General features: G+C 51.9%; 1 protein-coding gene across 15 annotated transcripts in view; it reads left to right on the plus strand.

The window, feature by feature from the left end:
- Positions 1-21041, plus strand: part of COL13A1 (collagen type XIII alpha 1 chain) — a 158038-nt gene that overhangs the window by 124964 nt on the left and 12033 nt on the right. For 7 of the 15 annotated variants that reach the window (XM_021943394.2, XM_009214774.2, XM_021943399.2 and 4 more), the window contains 12 exons: positions 418-441; positions 2315-2377; positions 3411-3455; positions 3763-3915; positions 5946-5990; positions 8729-8770; positions 10103-10129; positions 10983-11063; positions 14350-14385; positions 17489-17542; positions 19045-19098; positions 20679-20714. In XM_021943394.2, coding sequence (XP_021799086.2) covers positions 418-441; positions 2315-2377; positions 3411-3455; positions 3763-3915; positions 5946-5990; positions 8729-8770; positions 10103-10129; positions 10983-11063; positions 14350-14385; positions 17489-17542; positions 19045-19098; positions 20679-20714 — 660 coding nt within the window. The remainder of the gene's footprint in view (positions 1-417; positions 442-2314; positions 2378-3410; positions 3456-3762; positions 3916-5945; positions 5991-8728; positions 8771-10102; positions 10130-10982; positions 11064-14349; positions 14386-17488; positions 17543-19044; positions 19099-20678; positions 20715-21041) is intronic. The other 8 variants (XM_021943401.2, XM_009214778.3, XM_003903839.4 and 5 more) reach the window with 5 other exon arrangements.

Consider the following 21041-nt stretch of genomic DNA (forward strand, 5'->3'; position numbering starts at 1 on the left):
AAGGGAGGTGCATGGCAACTTTGAAACCTGGGTCCTGGGAGAAGAGGAAAGAACACGGGAGGGTCCTCAGATGGTGACTAGAAAGAATAAGAGGTGGTGCTTCCTTCCCTTTCAGTAAAGTGAAGTAGAGGTTGCAGTCCATTCAGGGTGTGCCTGAGTCCATTGTAGGACAGCCTTAGAGTATAATCATGCTTAGGAGATGCTGCATATTCTCTGTTCAGTGATTACAAACCTCATCGAGAGGTGGGGGTGGGGGTGGTGTGAGTCTGGGGACCATGGAGCCCACCTGCGAGGGTCCCCCTCCACCCATGCTCCTTTGAGGGGCCCAGATCCCCTGTTTCCATGACTGTGCAGTGAGAACCTTCCAGTTGGCTCTTGGTTTGCTCTTCAACTGATTGCCTGGTGTTGGTTTTTTAGGAGATCCGGACACTGGCCTTGATGGTAAGTCTTGCTCCTCCTGGCTTTCCTTGGGCACTGGGCTGGGGGCTGGGGACGGCAGCCTGGAAGCAAGGACTTGATTACTTCCCTCCAGAAAGAAGGCCCTGGGCTGCAGATTAGGGTTGACCCAACAGGGCTGGGGCAGACGATGATCTGAGCTGGAGGTGATGGGTCAGGACTGGTAGGTGGGCCTCAAGGGTTGCCCATGCCCTGGGTCATGGCTGTCCTCCATGTAGAGGCTCTTCACCAATACAGCTGTGCTCTCTGGTGACAATACAAATGCTGGATTCTATTTACAGCTATGTCAAGGAAATAGCAGTACTGAGGAGGATGTTTCTAATGTTTCTCTTTTTTCCCAACTTTTAGCTAATTAAATCCATTACCCTGAAAAACTAGTAGCAACCTCCCACATATCCCCCTTTCCTAGAAATCAGTTTCATTATCTGCACTTGGAAAACCAGGGAATTTCAAGCCTGGGTTTTGTACAGGTGCCTACTGGTGACAGGCTATTGGTAAATACTTGTAGTTAAAATGACTACCACCAAGTTTAACTTCTAAGGTAGAGGACGGGAGGAGAAATCATGTGGTTCTCTGACTACTGAAATTTCAATTCACCTAATATTTTTTCATGGCTATGAGCCACAGAACACACTTAGGGATGGCACAAACTCAAAATCAAACACCACTTCTCTGACGTCCCAATCCCAGAAATTGCTATCAATGACGTGGTTCTGGAATCAATGAGTTTCATTTGGAGACATTCACATATATTATTTGGCAGGGCACAGTGACTTATGCCTGTAATCCCAGCACTTTGGGATGCTGAGGTGGGCAGATCACTTAAGGTCAGGAGTTCAAGACCAGCCTGGCCAAGATGGTGAAACCCTGTCTTTACTAAAAATACAAAAATTAGCCAGGCATGGTGGCAGGTGCCTATAATCCCAGCTACTCAGTAGGCTGAGGCACAAGAATCCCATGAACCCGGGAGGTAGAGGTTGCAGTGAGTCGAGATGGCACCACTGCACTCCAGCCTGGGTGACAGAGTGAGACTCTGTCTTAATAATAATAATAATAATAATAATAATAATAATAATAATGTGAAATAGCTATTGGAAATAAAACTTTTCCAGAAACTTTTTTTTTTCTTTTAAAATCAACCTTGAAGTGTAACTTAACACATAATAAAAGGTACTCATTTTAGGTGTAGAGTTTGATGAATTTTGATAAGTACATATACCCAGGTATCCACCACCCAATCACTCTAGAAAATTTCTTCATGTACCTTGGGAGTCACTCCCAGCCCCAGGCCGCCACTGCTCTGCTGTCACTTCTGTCATTGTAGATTAGATGTGTCTTTTGCCTCTTCTAGAGTTTCATGTAAATGGAATCACACAGCATCTGTGTCTGGTTGCTTTTGCTCAGCAAAATGTGTTTGAGATGCACTCTCGCCATCAGCACTTGGTTCTTTTTCCCTGCTGAGTAGTATTTCATTGTATGGACATACTATGCATTCCCCTGTTGATGGGCATTTGGGTTGTTTCCTGGAGACGTTTTAAAGTCATTATTGGGGAAGGTCAGACTTAGCTTCTTGGAACCCAAAGGGTCGCCAGAGGTGCCCTAGAGAGAAGGAGGAGGGGGTATTGGACGTGGCTCTCCAAACCCCACCTCCACTTCAACCCAGTCACACTTGGTGCTTATATGTTTTGCATTTTGGGTTCCCCATGTTATTTTCTTTGCAAACAAATGTGCTTCTATCACTGGAGAAAGGTTTGAAAACAACTTATCTCTACAAGCCAGCCTCCACATACAGCCCTCGGGAGACAGGCTACCCTCCTCAGCGGGACAGTTCTCCATGTGTCTTTCCTTTCTTTCCTAGGGGCCTCCTGGTCTTCCTGGGCAAATTGGCCCACCTGGAGCTCCAGGGATTCCAGGCCAGAAGGTAAATCTTGTCTTGACAAAGGGGGTGAAGACCTTGCAAGGGCAGCGACCCCAGGGCTTCCCCTCCTCCTGTGACCCTCTCATCTTCCCAGCACCACCGCCATACCCTCCTGCTGCTCCAAAGCACCAAGGGCCCCACCCACCCACCTCCCAGCCGCTGTCGCTCTTCTGTCCTCCCCTTGCCATCTGCTTGGGCTCCTGTAATTCACAGAGCTTTCTGATGCGGTGGGGTCTGGGTCTAGACACACCCCTGCCCTTGCCCCACCCAGACCCACAGCAGGAATGAGGACCCCATCAGGGACCTCCGCATTTGAGCCCCTCCCCAATCCTCCCACCTCAGTCCCTGCCCTTGCTTTCCTTTTACACTCCACCCACCTGTGTTTTTCTCAGAAGGTCTGCCCCTCTGTCTCCCACTCATGATGTCCTCTCCCCTGCAAGTCTCTTTCCCTCTTCCCTTTCTTTCAAAGCCCTTCTCATCTTTCAAGCCCAATTCAAAGACCACCTCCTCTTTGACGCCTCCCCTGATCTGTCAGGCAGAATTCCCTGCCCTTTCCTCTGGTAGGACCTACATCTTTTTGCCACCTCCCTTAACTCCCTACCTGACCCAAAGAAGGGGCTTGGCTTGTGTGAAGATGAAAGGAGCACCCTGTGGAGCAGCCAGGGCAGGGGTTCTGCATTCAGGGAAGACAGGAAGGCAAGAACCCTTCTGCAAGGGAGCTAAGGTCACCTAGGGCTCTCAGAGGTAGCAGTGGGAGGTTGTGGCTAAAACATGGACATGGAGCCAGAGTGTCCAGACTGGGATCCTGGCTCCCCAGTTCACTGACTGTGGGCCTCAGGCACACAACTCTGTGCTTTGGAGTCTTGTCTACTGAAGAGCGGCTGCAAGTGCATACCTCCCAGCAACACAGTGAGAATTAAATGAGCAAACTCTATGGGAAAGTGTGGAGAGGGATGCCGGGTGCACTAAGCAATGTGTAACTGATGGCTGCTATGGTCTCTGCCCTGAGAGTCACCTTTAGTTGTTCTGGCTACAGGGGGAGATTGGACTGCCAGGCCCTCCAGGACACGATGGGGAGAAGGTATGAACAGACATCCTCCAATCAAACCTCTGAAGACAGTCTTGGCCCTGGGGGCAGGAGGCGGGGCAGGATGGCGCTAGAACTGGCCCTGGTGTGAGCCCAGTGGGCAAGGGGAGATGGGGAGGGGCAGGGAGAGGGACCCACCCTGCAAGCCCCAGGAGGAGCCAGGCAGACCCAGGCTGGGCTCTCTCTGCCTGCCCCAGTCAAGCACCAACGAGCCAAGGCCTTTGGACTTTTCTGTTCTGTCTCCCTCTCTTCTCTTTTCTCCATTAATGTGTCTAAGAAGCGTTGTTGGTATTTTCTAAAGGGACCTCGCGGTAAACCAGGAGACATGGGCCCTCCTGGTCCCCAAGGCCCCCCAGGAAAGGATGGACCTCCAGGAATGAAAGGAGAAAACGGGCACCCAGGGAGCCCAGGAGAAAAGGGAGAGAAAGGAGAGACAGGACAAGCAGGCTCGCCGGTGAGTGGCACGGCTGGCTGCCCTTCCGTGCATACGCCACTCCCAAGCATGATGCGAGCTTCTTTGCACTTTGCATGGTGCCAGCTGCTGCCTGGGCTAGAAACCTGGGGCCAGGACTTAGGGGTGGGGGATTCACTCAGCTTCCCCTCAAGTCACTCACTTTATGAAGGCCAATTTCCCGACTCAGGAGACCTAAGCCCTGCTCTGTCAGCTGTATCCTTGGGAAAGCCACTGAGCCTTGCAGAGCCTCCGTCTCCTCATCTCTAAAATGGCAATAACAATGTCTTCCCTGGATACCTCACTGGATTGCTGGGAAGGAGATGAAGTCATGGTTTAGAGTTGCCTCTTTGGAAAGTGTACAGAAGCCCTATACCCAGGAGAGGCTGCATGTACAGAAACGGGGCCTTCGCCCAGTCCACTAGGCTGCCAACTTGACTTGGGAGCCTTCTCTGGGTCTCAGGGGTTTCCATCTGTGAAATGGGTGCCATCCTAGGCACCTACCCTTGAAGCAAGGGGGCCACATCTTGTGCATGCCACAGTTGGTCACACTCAGCAAGACCACCTTGAGCTCCACTAACAGAAATCGTTGTCATTTTGTAGGGTCTAGACAGCCCAACTGGGGAGAGAAGGAGAACCTGGTGGCCACAGCAGACCGGAGTGGCAGGATTGCCTAGTCCAGCTGGGCTTCTGAGGTTTACAGTGAGGCCAGAGGGCTGGGTGTCAAGGTTGTCTGCAGGCAGCCACAGACGAGGGTCCTCCCTGCAGCCACCAGCCTAGCGGGCGCCTGGCACTGTGATGAGGCTGCCCTAACCCCAAGCCTGCCTACCCAGCCTGGGAGCAGGCAGAGGGGGTCCTCTTAACAAGTAGCTACCGCATTTGAGTGTAAACAGGAGTTGCAACTTCCTCGGCTCACAGTATGATGGCCTCTAGAAGCACCAACCTAGTTTGAAGGTGCTAGAAGCTTGGTCTCAGAACTCTCCTCTAGGAAGTGGAAAGAGCCTCAGAGGTCAACCAGTCCCAAGTCTGACCCAGTACAGGACTCCTCACTCAGCTGGCACAGGCAGGCAGCTCACTGCCTCCAGACCTGTCCACTGCGCCATGGGGCAGCCCCAGGATGGAGGGAGCACTCCTGGATATGGTGTGGAAGCTCCCTCGTCAGCCTCCCCTGGGTGACCCCTCAGAGCCTCTGGAGCCATATTTATTATCTATTGCTGCGTAACTGATCACTGCAAAGGTAGCGGCCTAAGACAATACACATGTATTGGCAAATAGTTTCTGTGGGTCAGGAGTTCAGGCACATCCTAGTTGGGTCCCCTGCCCGTGGTCTCATGCGGCTGCAATTAATGTGTCAGCCAACTGCATTCTCATCTGGAGCTAGGGATCCCCTTCCAAGCTCACTGGTATTGGCAGAATCCAGTTCCTTGCTGGAACAGAACTCAGCTCCTAGAGGCCACCTACAGTTCCTGCCACCTGCGCCCCCGCCCTCCCCACCCCCTGCACAGTAGACAGTTCACATTATAGCCACTGGCATCTTCAAGGCCAAGGCCAGCAGTAGGGTCTCCCTAGTGTCTAGTGCTAGCAAGACAGAGCTGTGTGCATGTGTGTTTGTGTGTTCATGTAACATATTTGTAACATAATCTTAACATATGTTATATGTCACCATCTGTATGGCATGTATGTTATAATCTGCAATGTAATCATAGAAGTGAGGTTCCATCACCTTTGCCATGTGCCTTACTCCATGGCTAAGAAAAAAGTCACAGGTCACCCTAAGGCGTGTCCGCTGCACAGTCCATAGAGAGTATCAGCCTCTCCTTCCTGTACTAGAGCCTCAGATTCTTCAAGACCGTGATGACAGTCCCTGCCCAGTCTTCTGTCCTGCAGGCTGACACCTCCACATCGTCCACAGTGTTCCTTGCTGACCCCTAGACTAGTCGCGTCCCAGTCTAGTTTGTCACGGATGTGAGGGTACATCTGTCCCAGCCTTTCCCAAGGGCTGGCATTCATGCAGTGGTGTTCTGTGCCCACAGGGAGAGAAAGGAGAAGCCGGGGAGAAGGGCGATCCAGGAGCAGAGGTACATGAGAGATAATCTGATAGAGACCCATCAAACGACAGTCTCTGCAGAATGCACAGTGTTTCTATGCTTTAGAATGAAGCTTGCAACTGCCTGACGTTTACGTTTACTGAGCACCACCGTGGGTCAGGCACTGAGCCTCTGGACTGCTCCAGTCTTCTCAAACCACATCTCTCAGCAACCTTCACAGAGCACCTCCTTGTGCTTCCGTCCTGGTGCTAGAGTCTGGAGATATGAAAGTAAACAGAACTTGCCAGGCACAGTGGCTCATGCCTGTAATCCCAGCAATTTGGGGGGCCGAGACGGGCGAATCATTTGAGTTCAGGAGTTCGAGACCAGCCTGGCCAACATGGTGAAACCCCGTCTCTCCTAAAAATACAAAATTAGCCAGGAGTGGTGGCAGGCGCCTGTAATCCCAGCTATTTGGGAGGCTGAGGCAGGAGAATCACTTGAACCCAGGAGGCAGAGGTTGCAGTGAGCCAGGATTGTACCACTGTACTCCAGCCTGGGCAACAGAGTGAGACTCTGCCTCAAAACAAAACAAAAACAAAACAAAAAAAAAAAAAAAAAGGAAGAAAATAAACAGAACCGTCCCTTCGCCGTTCGCAGTACCCCATAATGGGCACCAGCATGGGAGCAACTTAGGGAATCAGGCAAGCATCCCCAAAGACGTGCTATTTGGGCAGAGTCTTGATGGCTTTGTAGGAGTTTGCCACAAAGTTTCAGAGGTAGGCTTTCCAGATAGAGGCATTATTCTTTTGAGAAGTGAGATGGTGAAAGGAGGAGAAGACAGAACAACTGAGTGAGAAGTAGTCAGGATGGAGGCAAGGTTTTCAAAAGACAGCGGAAAATCAGGCATATTTGTAGACTCAGGGGCAAGAACCAGGAAAGCAACAGAGATCAAGGATGTGTGAGAGACAAGATGTTTGGTGGCAGGGTCTGGGCAACCCAAATAGCACCTCAGACCCATGGGAGGGACCACCAAGCCTTCTTAGTCCCCATCAGGGTGGGTTCACCTTGCCAAGCCCCATCTGAATGTAGTGAAACAGACCTGATTGTACAATGTGCATGGTACTTGTTTCGAAATGGAGAGCCTCCTAAAGAAATGATCCTAATTCAGGAAAAGCATTATACGCCCACTGTCCCTCCTGGAAGTATTTAAAATAAACATTGGAAACAGCCTAAATTTCTATCAAGAAGGAAAGGATTAAATAACTTATGGTAATGATACTAATAGTAGTAATAGTCACCACGTCTGAGTGCTTTCCTCGTGCCAAGCACTGCACTAAGCCCTGGGTATGTAACAACTCATTTTCACTACGCTCAATGAATAGCACAGCACTATTACCAGGAAGCTGGTGGGGAACATATAAAAAATGGAAAAATCAGTTTCACATTAAGTGAAAAAGAGTAGAAAACCAAATTTTATATATATATGAAATCATAAGCATATACATATATGTATATACAATTATATGCTTATTATATATAAATATCAAAAGTATACACATATATTCAAGCACATCTGATATATCAAGAAAGTGTTTAAATTTTTGAAACCTTTTTATTGTTTTTAAAATTACCACACAGGCAAAATTTACTTCAGGAATATGTCCAGTTCTGTGAATGTTAATGCATGTAGATATTTGTATAATCAATACCATGATTAGGATACATAAACCACTTATTTATAATAAGAATTAAAATGGTAAACTTTTATTAAAAATGAGAAACTTTTTTTAAGAAGGCAGAGTTTCCAAAGATTGTGTTCCCTGCAAGGAGACTGTGATGGAGCGACAAAGTCCACAGGTCCAGGAAACAATAGGGACCTCCTTTCTGCCCAGTGTAGGGGTGCCCTCTGTCGTGGCCTGGCACAGGAGTCACTCCCCTGGCCATGCTCCAGGGAATTCTGCCCACGGGAAGACAAGGCACCTGAGGAGAGCCCCGAAGCCGAGGCGGGGTGAGAAGCTCAGAAGGACCCAGCAATGGCTGCCTGTGGACAAAAGGATGTCTGTGTTCATCAGAGACAGAAGCTGCAATGGGCACCACCCTCCATAGAGGAGATAGCCCTGAGCTCCTCCATCTTCACTGTCCAGTCAGAATCTCCTCTACCACAATCTGCATCTGCTCTCAAGGGAAACAGAGACCAGCAGTCCCCATCCTGTCTGTAACAAACCTTGGGGACTTGAGGAGCAATCTTTAGGAACAGCTCAGTCTCCCCACATTCCAGATAACCAATCTCTGCTCCTCTAAGCCAAGGGTCTCAAACTCAAATGTCTACAAGGGCCAGGCATGCAAAAAAATGACTGCAAGAGCTCTTGGTCAAAGACAATAGGGAGTGGTGGGTACTGGAGTAAACTGAAGATGTCATGCCCCACCTAGAGGGGAAAACTCTTATTCCACTCCAGGCAATTGTTGCCATGCATGAGCAAGAACCTAGTGCTGCTAGATCTTCTGGTGTTTTTCTTTCTTTTTTTCTTCCAAGAAAAATCAAGAAGAATAGATCTTTAGGGACATTACCTGGAAATTTTTTTTCAACATTGAGCAGGCCACTGGGTTGCTAAGAGTTTTTGACGTGTTCTGGGCCTTTTTCGGGGGATACTGTGCTGGGCAGTCACTAGCTGACTTCCAGTGGGCAACCATGTCCTCCTCTGGCCTTGCAGTCTCCAGCTGGGCCCTAGGCCCTGTCAGGAGGGAGGGCCACTTCAAGTGTAACAGGGCTCCCCTTTGGCTTTTAGGTTCCTGGGCCGCCAGGGCCAGAGGGGCCTCCCGGACCTCCGGTAAGTTTAGAGGGCTTGTCAGTGGCCAGTCCACTAATGTCCCTTCTCCATGGCAGTCACTGGGCTCAACCTGATCCTTAGTCACTATCACCTCTTCCTCCCAGGGAGGGATTTCCTAGTCTACAAACCCCCCTCCCCTGTCCTTTTCCCTCCCATGTTAAACAGCACCATCCTGGGGGCACCACATTGCTTGGTTTCCTGGAAATAGCTGACTGGTAGGGCAGCCCCAGGATCCCTTGTCTATAAGCTCTGCCCAACATTTACCTCAGCCTTTGCCATCCAACGTCTGCTTCTCTCAATCCTCACTTGAAAGTGACCCATCGGTCTGGCACAGTGGCTCATGCCCGTGATACCAATCTGGCACTCTGGGAGGCTGAGGCAGGTGGATCACTTGAGTCCAGAAATTTGAGACCAGCCTGGGCAATATAGTGAAAAGCTGTCTCTACTAAAAATGCGAAAAATTAGCTGAGTGTGGTGTCACGCATCTGTAATCCCAGCTACTCAGGAGGCTAAGGTGGGAGAATCACCTGGGCCCCGGAGGTCAAGGCTGCAGTGAGCCAAGTTTGCACCAGTGCACTCCAACCTAGGCAACCAGAGTGAGACCCTGTCTCACAAAAAGAAAGAAAGAGAGGAAGGAGGGAAGGAGACAGGGAGGGATGGAGGGAAGGAAGGAAGGAAGGAAAGAAGGAAGGAAGGAAGGAAGGAAGGAAGGAAGGAAGGAAGGAAGGAAGGAAGGAAGGAAGGAAGGAAGGAAGGAAGGAAGGAAGGAAAGAAAGAAAGAGACCCAGCCCCACTGGATTGACTTTCCTTGGCTACAGAAATATAACCACTGGACCCCTGTGCATTGCCCCTAGAGGGTCCCCAAGCACCCTGAAGCAACAGATGCTGGTCCATGCCTCTGTGTGGTTAGTGGTCCCCAAGGCACTGGTGTCCTCTGTTGTGGATGGTAGAAGTAGCAGTAGGAATAATGATAGTAGCCAATGTTTATTGAAACTTACTGGATGCCAGACACTGTTCCAAGCACTTTGCATGTATTAATTTAATGTTTGCTGTGTTACCTCTGCATCTTTCTTTCAAGAGACTCTGGGTCAACCATGAGGACCACAGAGAAATTTTCTGTGAGCCCTGGCTGGAAAAGACTGGCTCAGACTATTCCCTAGGAAGCCCCAAGCATGACCTCCACTTAGCATTTCCTTCTACCTCTCATGGGCAGGGACCCCAAACCACACTCTGCACCCAAAATCCTTGCTCTTCTGTGTTCCATTTGTGGACAAGGCAGTTGTGTTAACTAGAGATGCAGTTCTAATGCACCTTGTTTTATTCCAAATGCAGGGGCTCCAAGGTGTTCCTGGACCAAAGGTAAGGAGAAGTCACATGACAGGCGCTATGTCAGTGCTAGTAGAAAAGAGGGAAAATGCACCCGAGACCAGCTGACCCTTCTTCCTAGAAGGCATTATGTGACACTCCAGCCAAGGGGGTCCAGTCAGGGCAGGGGGAAGTCCTAGGTTCCCTTTAGCATCCATCATGGACACCTGGCATGCTTTGGCTTCAGAAGCTTCCCATCCATCACCCCACAAAGTGACAGGTTAGATTCTTAGCCAATGGTTAAAATCCTTTTCCTATCAAACCTGCCCCAGCCCCTTCACTTATGCTGAGTAGAGGTGGGAGAGAGACAGCAACATAGGGTGGGACCCCTCCCCGGGTCAAGCTTGGGGGAACTCTGCACTGGGCTCTCCTGGCCTCCCCTCAAGCATTTCAAATGGATGAGGGGGCTGGAGGCTGTTGGTGTGATAATGGCCCTTTCCTCGTGCCCCAGTATTCAAGAGACTTTGGAACAGTTTGTTCTCTCGACTAGGCTGTGGGCCTCAGGGCTCTGGGGGTAGCATCTCAGGCAACTGAGCAAATCTCTCTAAGGTTCCCGCTTTCCTGCCATGTAGTTGGGCACCTGTGCCAAGGCCTGACCTGTGGGTTTATCGCCCCACCACCTAGTCCTTTTCTCTGTGGGGCTCTCAAAGCTCCCACAGGATACATGGGCTACTCATTGAGGCGGGAGTAGGCTAAGAATTCAGGGATTCTTGGTATCCTCAGCCCGCCACCCCTGACTCCTCCCTCCTCTACAAATGCCACCCCAGTCTCCAGGACCCCAGAATGTAAGAATGAATTGTCTGAGACATGTCCTTGTGTGATCTCATCCCCTCTCCCTTTCCTCCAGGGGGAAGCAGGACTAGATGGAGCAAAAGGAGAGAAAGGCGTCCAGGGAGAAAAAGGAGACCGTGGTCCCCTGGGACTACCCGTAAGTACCTTGGACCCAGCAAGACTGGTGGGTTTGACGGGCCAGGGGTGTGGGCTGGAACCGGGAGACAGCCACTGGAAAGCTAAGTTTCTAGAGCCTGAGCATGCAGAGCTCCACATGCTTTGGTTTTCCCACCTGGGCAAGACCGCAGGCTCTGATTCTCTTCCTCCTCTGGGCCCAGGCCCCACCTTGGTGCTGGGGAAAGGCAATGCTGAAGAAGACAGGCTCCCCCACCCCAAGGGGCACTGAGCTGGTAGGGCAGCTTCAGGCCCTGCTTGAGCCTGGTTCAGAAGCAATCAAAGCCTGCTGCCTTTATGGGAACCAAGCTTGGAGGGTTTGGAAGTAGTAGGACAAGGAGATAGTCTCCATTACAGTCATTTTCCCAGAGGGACCCCAAGAGAACTCCTGCTTTCCCCTCCTAAGCACTGGTCATGGCAGAAAGGCACAGACAAAGTCAGACTTTGTGGTCCCAGCAGGCCAAGGCCATTCATCTCCTGGGTTCCTGGAGATCTCTGATATCAGCCTGCCCAGAGCCAGAGGCCTCAGGTCAGAGGTGGGCAGCTGCTCGAAGGTGTTCACATGTCATGATATGGGGCTGGGCTGGTTAGGGCTGATGGCCTCTTCACTGCCTCACCGGTGTACAGGTGAGCGCATCCCACCACCCTCCCTGGAGCCGGGGCTCCATGCCCCCGAACCCTCCCCTGAGGCTGGCATTCTTCTGGCATTCTTCCAAGAGCTGTAAGGGATGTTAGCAATCCATCTCATCATTTCACTGATGATCCCAGAGAAGAAAGTGGGTCACTGGGGGTCACATACAAAGTTGGTGGCCAAGCCAGAGGCTGCTCTGAGGCCATGGCCTTGCAAAGCAACTCCTTCCAACCACTCAGGCTTCCTCTGTCCTGGGCTCAAGGCCAGTTCCCACCCCAGGTAGCCATAACGAGCAGAGAAACAATGGAAAGCCCAGTTACCCCCACTTGGCAGAGCTTGAAGGCCTGGTTAATACAATCACAGCAACCAAACAGCAAATGCAGGAGGTATAATTATACCCTCATGAATGCATTCGAGGTAGGAATATTTAAGAAGCCAATTTGCTTGACAGACTACAGAAAACTGATGACTTTAGCAGGCATTTTCCCATGTCTTACGCTGTGTCTGGAATGATTAAGTGCTCTTTACTATTAAAGAGCCTCCTGCCCCACTCAACCACACCTCTCCTTATCCACATTCACAGCCCCGACGCCCTTGATGAACACTGGAGAATTCAGTCAGGGGTTGAAATGCAAAAGGCACGGAGACCAAGCAAGTAATATTAATATAAATAAGGAAAGTGCCAGATGAAAGACAAAGTACCTACTCTATCATTAATTTTCTCACTTTTGATAAAGGCATGGGTACAAAGAAGTTTTTTGTTTTTTTTTTAGTTTAAGTAAACAACAAGCATATTCATACAAGCCAACTAACACAAACCTGAGGGAGACACTAGGGAATGGAGGGGATTGTGGTACACTAGAGACCGTTTATCCCTTTTTAAGGGGAACCGTCCCTTCTCAGCTCAGCTGACTGTTGCCTTGGAGGAAGGCGGAGCTGGTATTTCTGGATCTTCCTATTTTTCAAAGGAAGCTAAACATCTGGTGTTTTATGTGAAATCTTTCCATTTTCTAACATTAGATCAAAATTATTTGCAACACTGCAGACCATACAAAATATGTCAGTGGCCCACATATGCCCTGAAAGCCTCCAATTTGTGCCTTCTGCTCCAGGCCTACAAGACAACTGAGTTTTAATGCTGCATTTTTTTAAAGTACATGGATATGTAGCTACCATTCTGTTTCCAGGTTTCACCTGAATGTTTTATTCCACGTAGTAGCAGCCTGCTTCTCCAGGCATATCCTGGAGTGTTCCCCCATTTGCCCTGCAGAAGCAGTTCTCAATGCTGGCTGCACACTGGAATCCCCTGAGAGCTTTTCAAACTTACCATCACCCCGGGCTTCGCTCTTGGAGATTTTGAATTGGATCGGGCTGGGATGGGGTGGGACCCAGGCATGTTTTACTTAACATTGCCCCCAAGAGATTCTAATGTGCTGCCAGGGCTGAGAACCACAGCTCTCTAGCCCAGTGAGTCAAGGTCGGTCCCAGAATCGTGTGGTCCTAAATGTGAGAAGAGTCCCTGCAGAGTCCTTCTACCCAACACCTTTTCCATGAAGAAGCAGCTCGTTGCCTCCCTCTTCTAGGGACTTCCTTTTCATTTGAAATTCTGAGGCTGAGGCTCAGTTGGAAGCAGTTTTCAAGCACTCAGTCCTTACTGGGCCAGAGTATTGCCGCTGCCTTCTCCCTGACTTGTCACATTGAAATCATTAGAAAAGGGTCCCTGGGTTTTCCTGGGTGGGTTTCAGAGGCAGCTTCATAACCCAGGGTTGGAACAGGAGCGCCCCCCGCCCCCTGGCACCACCACCAACCATGTGTTTCACCGGACAAGAGCGAGCGAGGGTGCTGATAGCGGGTTGGTCTCATAGCTTCCCACCTGCTGCCCATTTGCTCCGGGAAATACATGGCCTTAGACCTCTGTCCCAGTCCGCTGCCTCCAAAGCCTTTGCCTACACAAGAGCCCTTGTGTGGGAGCATATGAATGGATCGAGTTTGGGTTGAGCGTCTCAGATTGTAAAGTGCCAGCGAAATGTCAAGTGTCATTTGTAATATCATCTAAGAGCCAACTCATTTCCCCAGGCTGAAGGATAAGCAGACCAACTCCTACCCAGATTTCACAACTGGGTGCTGTCACCCAGGGTTGAGACCCTCAGGGGCACCACAGCATGGCCTGATCCAAACAGGAATGCAAAGAGGATGGGAGAGCCGTCCTCACCTGGGGCCCCTCCCCAGTGAAACCTGTCCTGGGAAGGGTGCACAGCTCTGATTCCAAGACATCTCTCCAAGCATTCCTTTCTGTATCCCTTTCCCCGTCACACTGAAGGGAGAGGGGTTCCTGAGAGGGAAAAAAGGGAGAAAGGAGAGGCGGGAGTGGGAGGAGCAGGTGGCCATCCGCGCCGACCTCCACCCAGCCTGCTCAGCAGCCGGCCACTGCATTCAGTGTCTCCATGTTTTCGTTGGTTTCCATGTGAATACCATCCCCTGTCCTCCCAAGCTTATTTCTCCAGTTGTGTTTGATTACCAGCATTTATGTCTGTCCAGAGTCACTGCTTTACTCACCTCTTCCCTCCCCATTGTTCCCTTTTTCTCCCTCCCAATCCTCTCTTCCCCTTCTTTTGGTCAAACTGTGCCCTTCGTCCAGGGAGCTTCAGGTTTGGACGGCAGGCCTGGGCCACCGGTGAGTGTCACTTCTCCATCACCCCTCACCCCACCCCACTCCACACCTGGCCTGTGATCCCTTTTGTCTGTCCCACTGTGACCTCATTTTCCCAGTGAATCATACCTTGTCCCACCTCCGACACCAGAAAGGTGCCATCGATGCTCTGAAGGGCCTTTTCCGACCTCTTGACCAAATATGGCTGGCCTTCATCTGAATGCCCCAGTCCACAGAATACACCCAGGGACCTCAAACCTGCCAGGTGTGGGGTGGGAGGCCACTCCAGCAGCACCGCTCCTGATTCCAAAGGAATGCTGAGTCCAGCCTGGGTGCCCAGCCCTGGAGGTTTGAGCCATGGCCTCTCCCCACCAAACACACCAGTGTCTGTGTGTGCCCGTCATGCTGTGTTGTCTTCATGCTGTGAGCTCTGTCCATCTCCTGTCTTCCCACGAGGGCCTCCTAGTTTTGTGCAGCCACCAGTCTAGTATTTGTGGGGTAGGACAGCTTTGAAGGCTGAGGACAGAAGTAGCCTGTAGGAGCACAGAAGCCAGGCCCAGCTCTGTGTCTTATGCACATTCTGACCACTTTGCACTGCCTATGACACCACAGCTGCCCTGCAACCCAACAAGGTGGTTCATTACAGAGCAAGTGAGGCACACTTGGGTCCTCTCTTCCTCCATTCTTTCTGATTCCAGAAAACAGGCATCATTTACTCTTGACCAGAAAGCACCTGGCCCTTCTGCTTACGACTAACAACTGAAGGATCGGAGGAAACATCCCTCCTGTCCACCTTCGGGTCCCTCCCCTGAGCGCCCTCTGAGGTCAACCTTCGCAGGGTGTTGAGCTCACTCGCCCTCAAGTCTCGAGTCCCTGCTCGGGCACCATCACGAGAGCTCTGTGTACCCAGCCGCTTGCTTCCAGCCAGGGAGATCTTGCTCTGTCCTACAGAGGGCTTTCAAGGCCATGTCTGCCCATGGCCTGCATGCAGTTGTAGTTAGCTGGCTAGAGCCACCCTCAGGGGAGGCGAGACCTTGCCAGGGTTCGTGTGTGGAGCATAGGGGATGCGCTGAAGCACAGGCTCACAGGTCTTCCCAGGGGGCCAGGGGCACTTGTAACTAGCACCAAGAGAAGCCCAGAGCTTTTAGAGGTAGGGGGGTCAAGAGTGACCCCCGTGAGAGCCCCGTCTTACTGAATGCCTATTCTGTGCCCTCATACATAGGAGGTGCATAGCTTGCCTAAGATGACAGACTTCTTCAGAGCCTCCCACCTCCCTGCACTGATGGAGTTCACACCCTAAACCCTTACATGCGGAGAGCATGCCCCGGCTTCCAGGCGTTATTGTGGCTTTGCTCCTTCGCCACAGTCCCTCCGTCTCCATTCTTCCCCCACCTAGCACGCCTGTCTCAGGTGTGGGGCAGGGCTTGGGGATGATCTGTGGTTGCAATCAGAGAAACCAAGACTTTCCTCTCAATGGCTTCTCCCATTTACGTTAGACCGAGGGAAGAAGTACAAATTCACACACTCCATCCCTTTGGAACTGAGGCTTTATTTTCCTCATAAAATCAGTATCCTAACTTTAAGGGAAAATGTGGGGGAAAAATAAGCCTTCCCTGCCAATATTAACATTTACTGGGCACTTCCTACACGTCAGGCTCAGCACCAAATGCTTGCTATGCATTCATGCATGGAAACCTGGCACGGTCGAGGAGGCAGACACATGTGGTACAGACGGGGAAACTGACATTCGGCAAGGCTAAGGAGCTTCTCCAATACCCAGGAATTTGTAGGCCTCTGAGGCAAGGCCAGCCAGGTGACTCCATGGTGCTGCGCTGAACCGCTGGCCTGAGCTGACTCCTTGTTGTTTTTGAGACAGAGTCTCGCTCTGTTCCCCAGGCTGGAGCGCAGTGGCGCAATCTCAGCTCACTGCAACCTCCACCTCCAGGGTTCAAGCAATTCTCCTGCCTCAGCCTCCCAAGTAGCTGGGATTACAGGCACCCACCACCATGCCTGGCTAATTTTTGTATTTTTAGTAGAGTCGGGGTTTCGCTCTGTTGGCCAGACTGGTCTTGAACTCCTGACCTCAGGTGATCCGCCCATCTCAGCCTCCCAAAGTGCTGGGATTACAGGCATGAGCCACCGTGCCCGGCCTCCTTTTACTTTCTGCTGTGCCATTATGGATGCCTACAGCCTTCCTTCCTCCCTTGTGGTTGGAAAGGGGGCCCTGAGGTCGTCTTACTCCCCTCTTTGTCTCCTGTGAAGTAAGTCATGCCCCACCATTCGCAGATGCATTCAGAGCACCGGAAACTGCCCACAGCCCAACCCATTCCTCCTGTCCTCATCTGAGGCCAATAGGAGATGCTGAACTAAAGACTTGGTCTGGCCAGGCTGTGAATTGGGTACCTGGGAAGATGTTGGATGAGGCCAGAGCAAGCCCTGATGCTCCATGCCTAAGCCACGTGCTCCAATGACTCCAGCGCCCCCAGCCCCGGGCTGGCAGAGCTCATGACACACCCCCCTGCCAGGCCAGTGTTGGTGCAGACATTGAGGCATCCTAATTCACCCCCAATCCAGCCAGTTCCGCAGGCCTGCGAGTGGGGCGAGAAGGCCCCGGCCAGAGGCTGAGGCCAGGGCTGTGGGTCTGCGGTGGGTGGGTGGGTGGGGTGGGCGTTGGCTGAACCACCCTCTATCGTCTGCCCCTGTGTGTGCGTCCGCATCCGTCTCTGTGGCATGAAGACCCTCCCGCTGCATGTGGAGCTGCAACAGCAAAGAGGGTGCCAGCCCCCGGCCCCTGCCCCGGGATGGGTCCACTCCCTCCCAAGTGCTTCTGGGAGCAAAACTAAGCAACCATTCTCCCACCGTTTTCAGCCTTGGCAAGCTTGGTTGTGAAGCAAAAGGGTTTCAGTCCACGAATCTGGCTCTGAGGCATGGGGAGGTGCTCTCTCCCCAACAGCCCCTGAACCCAAAGAGGATCACAGCCCAGTCGAATGACTGCCCTGAACGAGCCTGGCCTCGCCAACCCTGAAAACTGGGCCTTGGACCTTGCTCATCTCCAGGCATCGGGTGGGGCACCCAGGGCTCCCCAGCATGTGGGGACCCTCACCTCTGCTTTCTTTCCCCTCCCCAGGGTACTCCAGGACCAATTGGAGTTCCAGGCCCAGCAGGACCAAAGGGCGAGAGGGTGAGTGTTAGTGAACCACAGGGGCCCAGGCGGCCAGGAGGGAGGGGCAGTGAGCCAGGGGCCCAGGCGGCCAGTAGGGAGGGGCAGGTCTGGGACCCAACACCAGGGGTCTCAGCCCTCATGCCTTCCTTCTTACATCTCTTCTTCTGTCATCCTCACAGCAGCCTGGGACAGGGGGGCTGGTTGTGTAGTTATGAGTCAATTAGACTTGGAGCGATAAAGGAGGTGGAGAGGCCGGGCATGTTGGCTCACACCGGTGATCCCAACACTCTGGGAGGCCAGGGTGGGAGGATCACTTGAGCTCAGGAGTCTGAAAGCAGCCTGGACAACATAGTGAGACCCTGACTCTATAAAATTTTTTTTTTAATTAGCCAGGCATGATGGTGCGCACCTCTAGTCCTAGCTACTTAGGAGGCTGAGGCAGGAGGATCAGTTGAGCCCAGGAAGTGGAGGCTGCAGTGAACCATTATTGTATTACTGCACTCCGGCCTAGGAGACAGAGCAAGGTCCTATCTCTATTTAAAAAAAAAGAAAAAGAAAAAGAAAAAAGAGGAAAAGAAAAAAAGGAATTGGAGAACTGCCTCCACTTTGGCTTCTAGCCACCTTGTGTCCATCTCAGGTTCAGTCTGGCAAGGCCCTGGGTGCCATTGTCACTGGACATGCCTCAACTTTGTAATGATTTAGAGAAACAGCATGGAACAGAGGGCCAGGTGGTGTTTAGATCATTCCTGGAGGACAGCAAGAAGTCAGGAGGCCAGAGCCATAGGCCAGGCTCCCATGGTCGCTGTCGAGGGACATTGGCCATGTCATAGGACTTGCAGTTCCAGGCCTGTCCTGCTGAAATGGGCATGCCCGAGGATGAGGGTGGAAGGCGTCGGCTAAGTGGAGGCAGGGTAGTTGTATGTCTTTCTATATCAGCTCTTCCCAGCCAGCCCCTGGGTTCTACACACTCAGGGCTCAGAGGTCCCTGCGTGGACATCCGTCGAGTTCTCTGCCTGCATGGGCAGTTCCCTGCACTCCCCATCTGCCCATCTTGCTGGCTGTGTCTCAGATGGTGAGGGCAGGAGCTTCTGCAGAGGGTGCAAGCTTCTCCGTGACCACTAGCTTGGGGAAATCAGGAGGCTGCTCTGAGGGGTGACCCTTGAGGCTGCAGAGAAGAAGCAAAGCTCTCTTTCTCTTCCCTTTCTCTTCCCCTGCCTTCCTGATCGGCTTTCTTCTCCCCTGCTTCTGCCTCAGGCCAGCCAGGCCCAGGACCCCACTGGTCATTCTGGGGGGCCTTAGGGGATAGGCTGTGCTGCAGGGAGAGTGAGGGGGGCTTCTGAGCCCCCTCCCCAAGGCAGTGTTCGCATCAGCAGCGCCCCACCTTTCCCACAGCCCTTGCTTCCTGGAGGGCTCTTGAGGGGACTGGAGAGGTTTCTTGTGTTTCATACCAAAGTAGAAAATGGCAAGAAAGATTGTTACCACGTCTGGGAGGATTCATGCATTTCTTTCTCCCGTTTCAGGGCAGCAAAGGAGACCCTGGGATGACAGGACCAACGGGAGCAGCTGGGCTTCCTGTGAGTCTCTTGGGATCAGAGGTTCCTCTCCTCCCACCCCTGCCCCCATTAGAAACACCCAGGGGCGGTTGGGCGCAGTGGCTCATGCCTGTAATCCTAGCTCTTTGGGGGCTGAGGCAGGCGGATCACAAGGTCAGGAGATAGAGATTATCCTGGCCAACATGGTGAAACCCCGTCTCTACTAAAAATACAAAAATTAGCCAGGTGTGGTGGTACACGCCTGTAATCCCAGCTACTCGGAAGGCTGAGGCAGGAGAATCGCTTGAACCAGGAGCTGGAGGTTGCAGTAAGCCAAGATCGCACCACTGCACTCCAGCCTGGGTGAACGACCAAGACTCCACCTCAAAAAAGCAAACACACAGACCAAAAAAAACAAACACCCAGGGCCTGGAGCAGCACAAATCCAGGGCCGAGGGAGAACTCTCATTTCCATGACAGAGGAAGCTGCCAAGAGGCAACTGGTGATGGGCTAGCATGCCCTGCTGGGCACTGTGCTGTGAGAGGACCAGGGCTCTGCCACGTGGACCCTGTAATGGGATGTGAGCCCCTCCCACTGTGTTAAGTGCAGCCTGGCCTCAGTAATGAGTGTGCCACGGCCCCTGCCCTCAGGAGGGGCAGAATCAAATCCAGACCCCTGTGATAGGAGAGGCTTCATGAGCGGAGCAGCTTCCCAGGGGAGCTGGGCCTTGCAGGGGACACCTGGCTTTCCATTGCAGCATGCTTTCCTACCACTGTGTTACAGAAGTTGGGTGTCTGCCTGCAAGAGCCCATACCTTAGTTTCCCATCCACTGGAGGCTGTGTGTGTTGGCCAGGTATGCACATCTGGGCCAGGCTTGCCTCATGCTAAATTCCCCTAGCTATAGAATGAAGAGCATTTTGCACCTTGAAAAGAGGGTCTAGCAAGAGCCTGGCAGGAATGCCTTGGGAACTTCCCTCTGCCAAGAGCATTCCTGGCCCCCCGCAAGTGCATCCTCAGAACTGACCCCTCACCTGAGGTAGTGACCTCGGGAGAACCCAGTCACAGTCCAGGACCTGGGCTGGAGAGGCGAGAAAACCAGAACTGTGTTCTCTCTTTTTTTTTGAGATGGAGTCTCACTCTGTCGCCAGGCTGGAGTGCAGTGGCATGATCTCGGTTCACTGCAAACTCTGCCTCCCAGGTTCAAGCGATTCTCCTGCCTCAGCCTCCAGAGTAGCTCAGACTACAGGTGCCCACCACCCCGCCCAGCTAATTTTTTTTGTATTTTTCGTAGAGACAGGCTTTCACCTTGTTGGTCAGAATGGTTTCAATCTCTTGACCTCATGATCCTCCTGCCTCAGCCTCCCAAAGTGCTGGGATTATAGGCGTGAGCCACCGCGCCCGGCCTGAAGTGTGTTCTTGGCTTTGCCCAGAACTCATCATTTGCCTCTAGGTCAAGTTTTCTGAGCGATTTGCTTCTCTGTCCCCTTTCTGTATAATGGGAATAATTAAACCTGTCTCCGGTGAGTGAGGCATCGGGAGTTTGATGAACCTGGAAGAAAGCACTGTACAGCCGGCCTGTGTGTCCTCATTAACATGCCTTTGTTCTCTGATCTCTTGCAGGGTTTACATGGACCACCCGGGGACAAGGGAAACCGAGTGAGTCTGAGCCCCCACACTCGCACTCTGGTTACTAATGTCTTCATGCTGGGGTGGAATGATCAATCGGTGATTCCTGACCAACATAGCAAACAGTTTTTCCTGATAAGTCATGCTAAATTGAAAGGCTTTACAAGCAGGGCCTTAACCCGTGGCATGTATGGAGCCCAGGGCCTGATCCTCACATGGAAGCACGTATTTTTCCACACAGCAAGGAGAGACTGAATCCCACGGCAGCCACAGCTTAGCATTGCTATCCAGCAACAAGAGCCATGTGTCCAGCTCTTTCTAGGTTGCCCTGATCGTGAGCCCCTATATGATCACTTT

The sequence above is a fragment of the Papio anubis genome, chromosome 11 (genome assembly GCF_008728515.1).
Source record: "Papio anubis isolate 15944 chromosome 11, Panubis1.0, whole genome shotgun sequence".
Taxonomy (NCBI): Eukaryota; Metazoa; Chordata; class Mammalia; order Primates; family Cercopithecidae; genus Papio; species Papio anubis.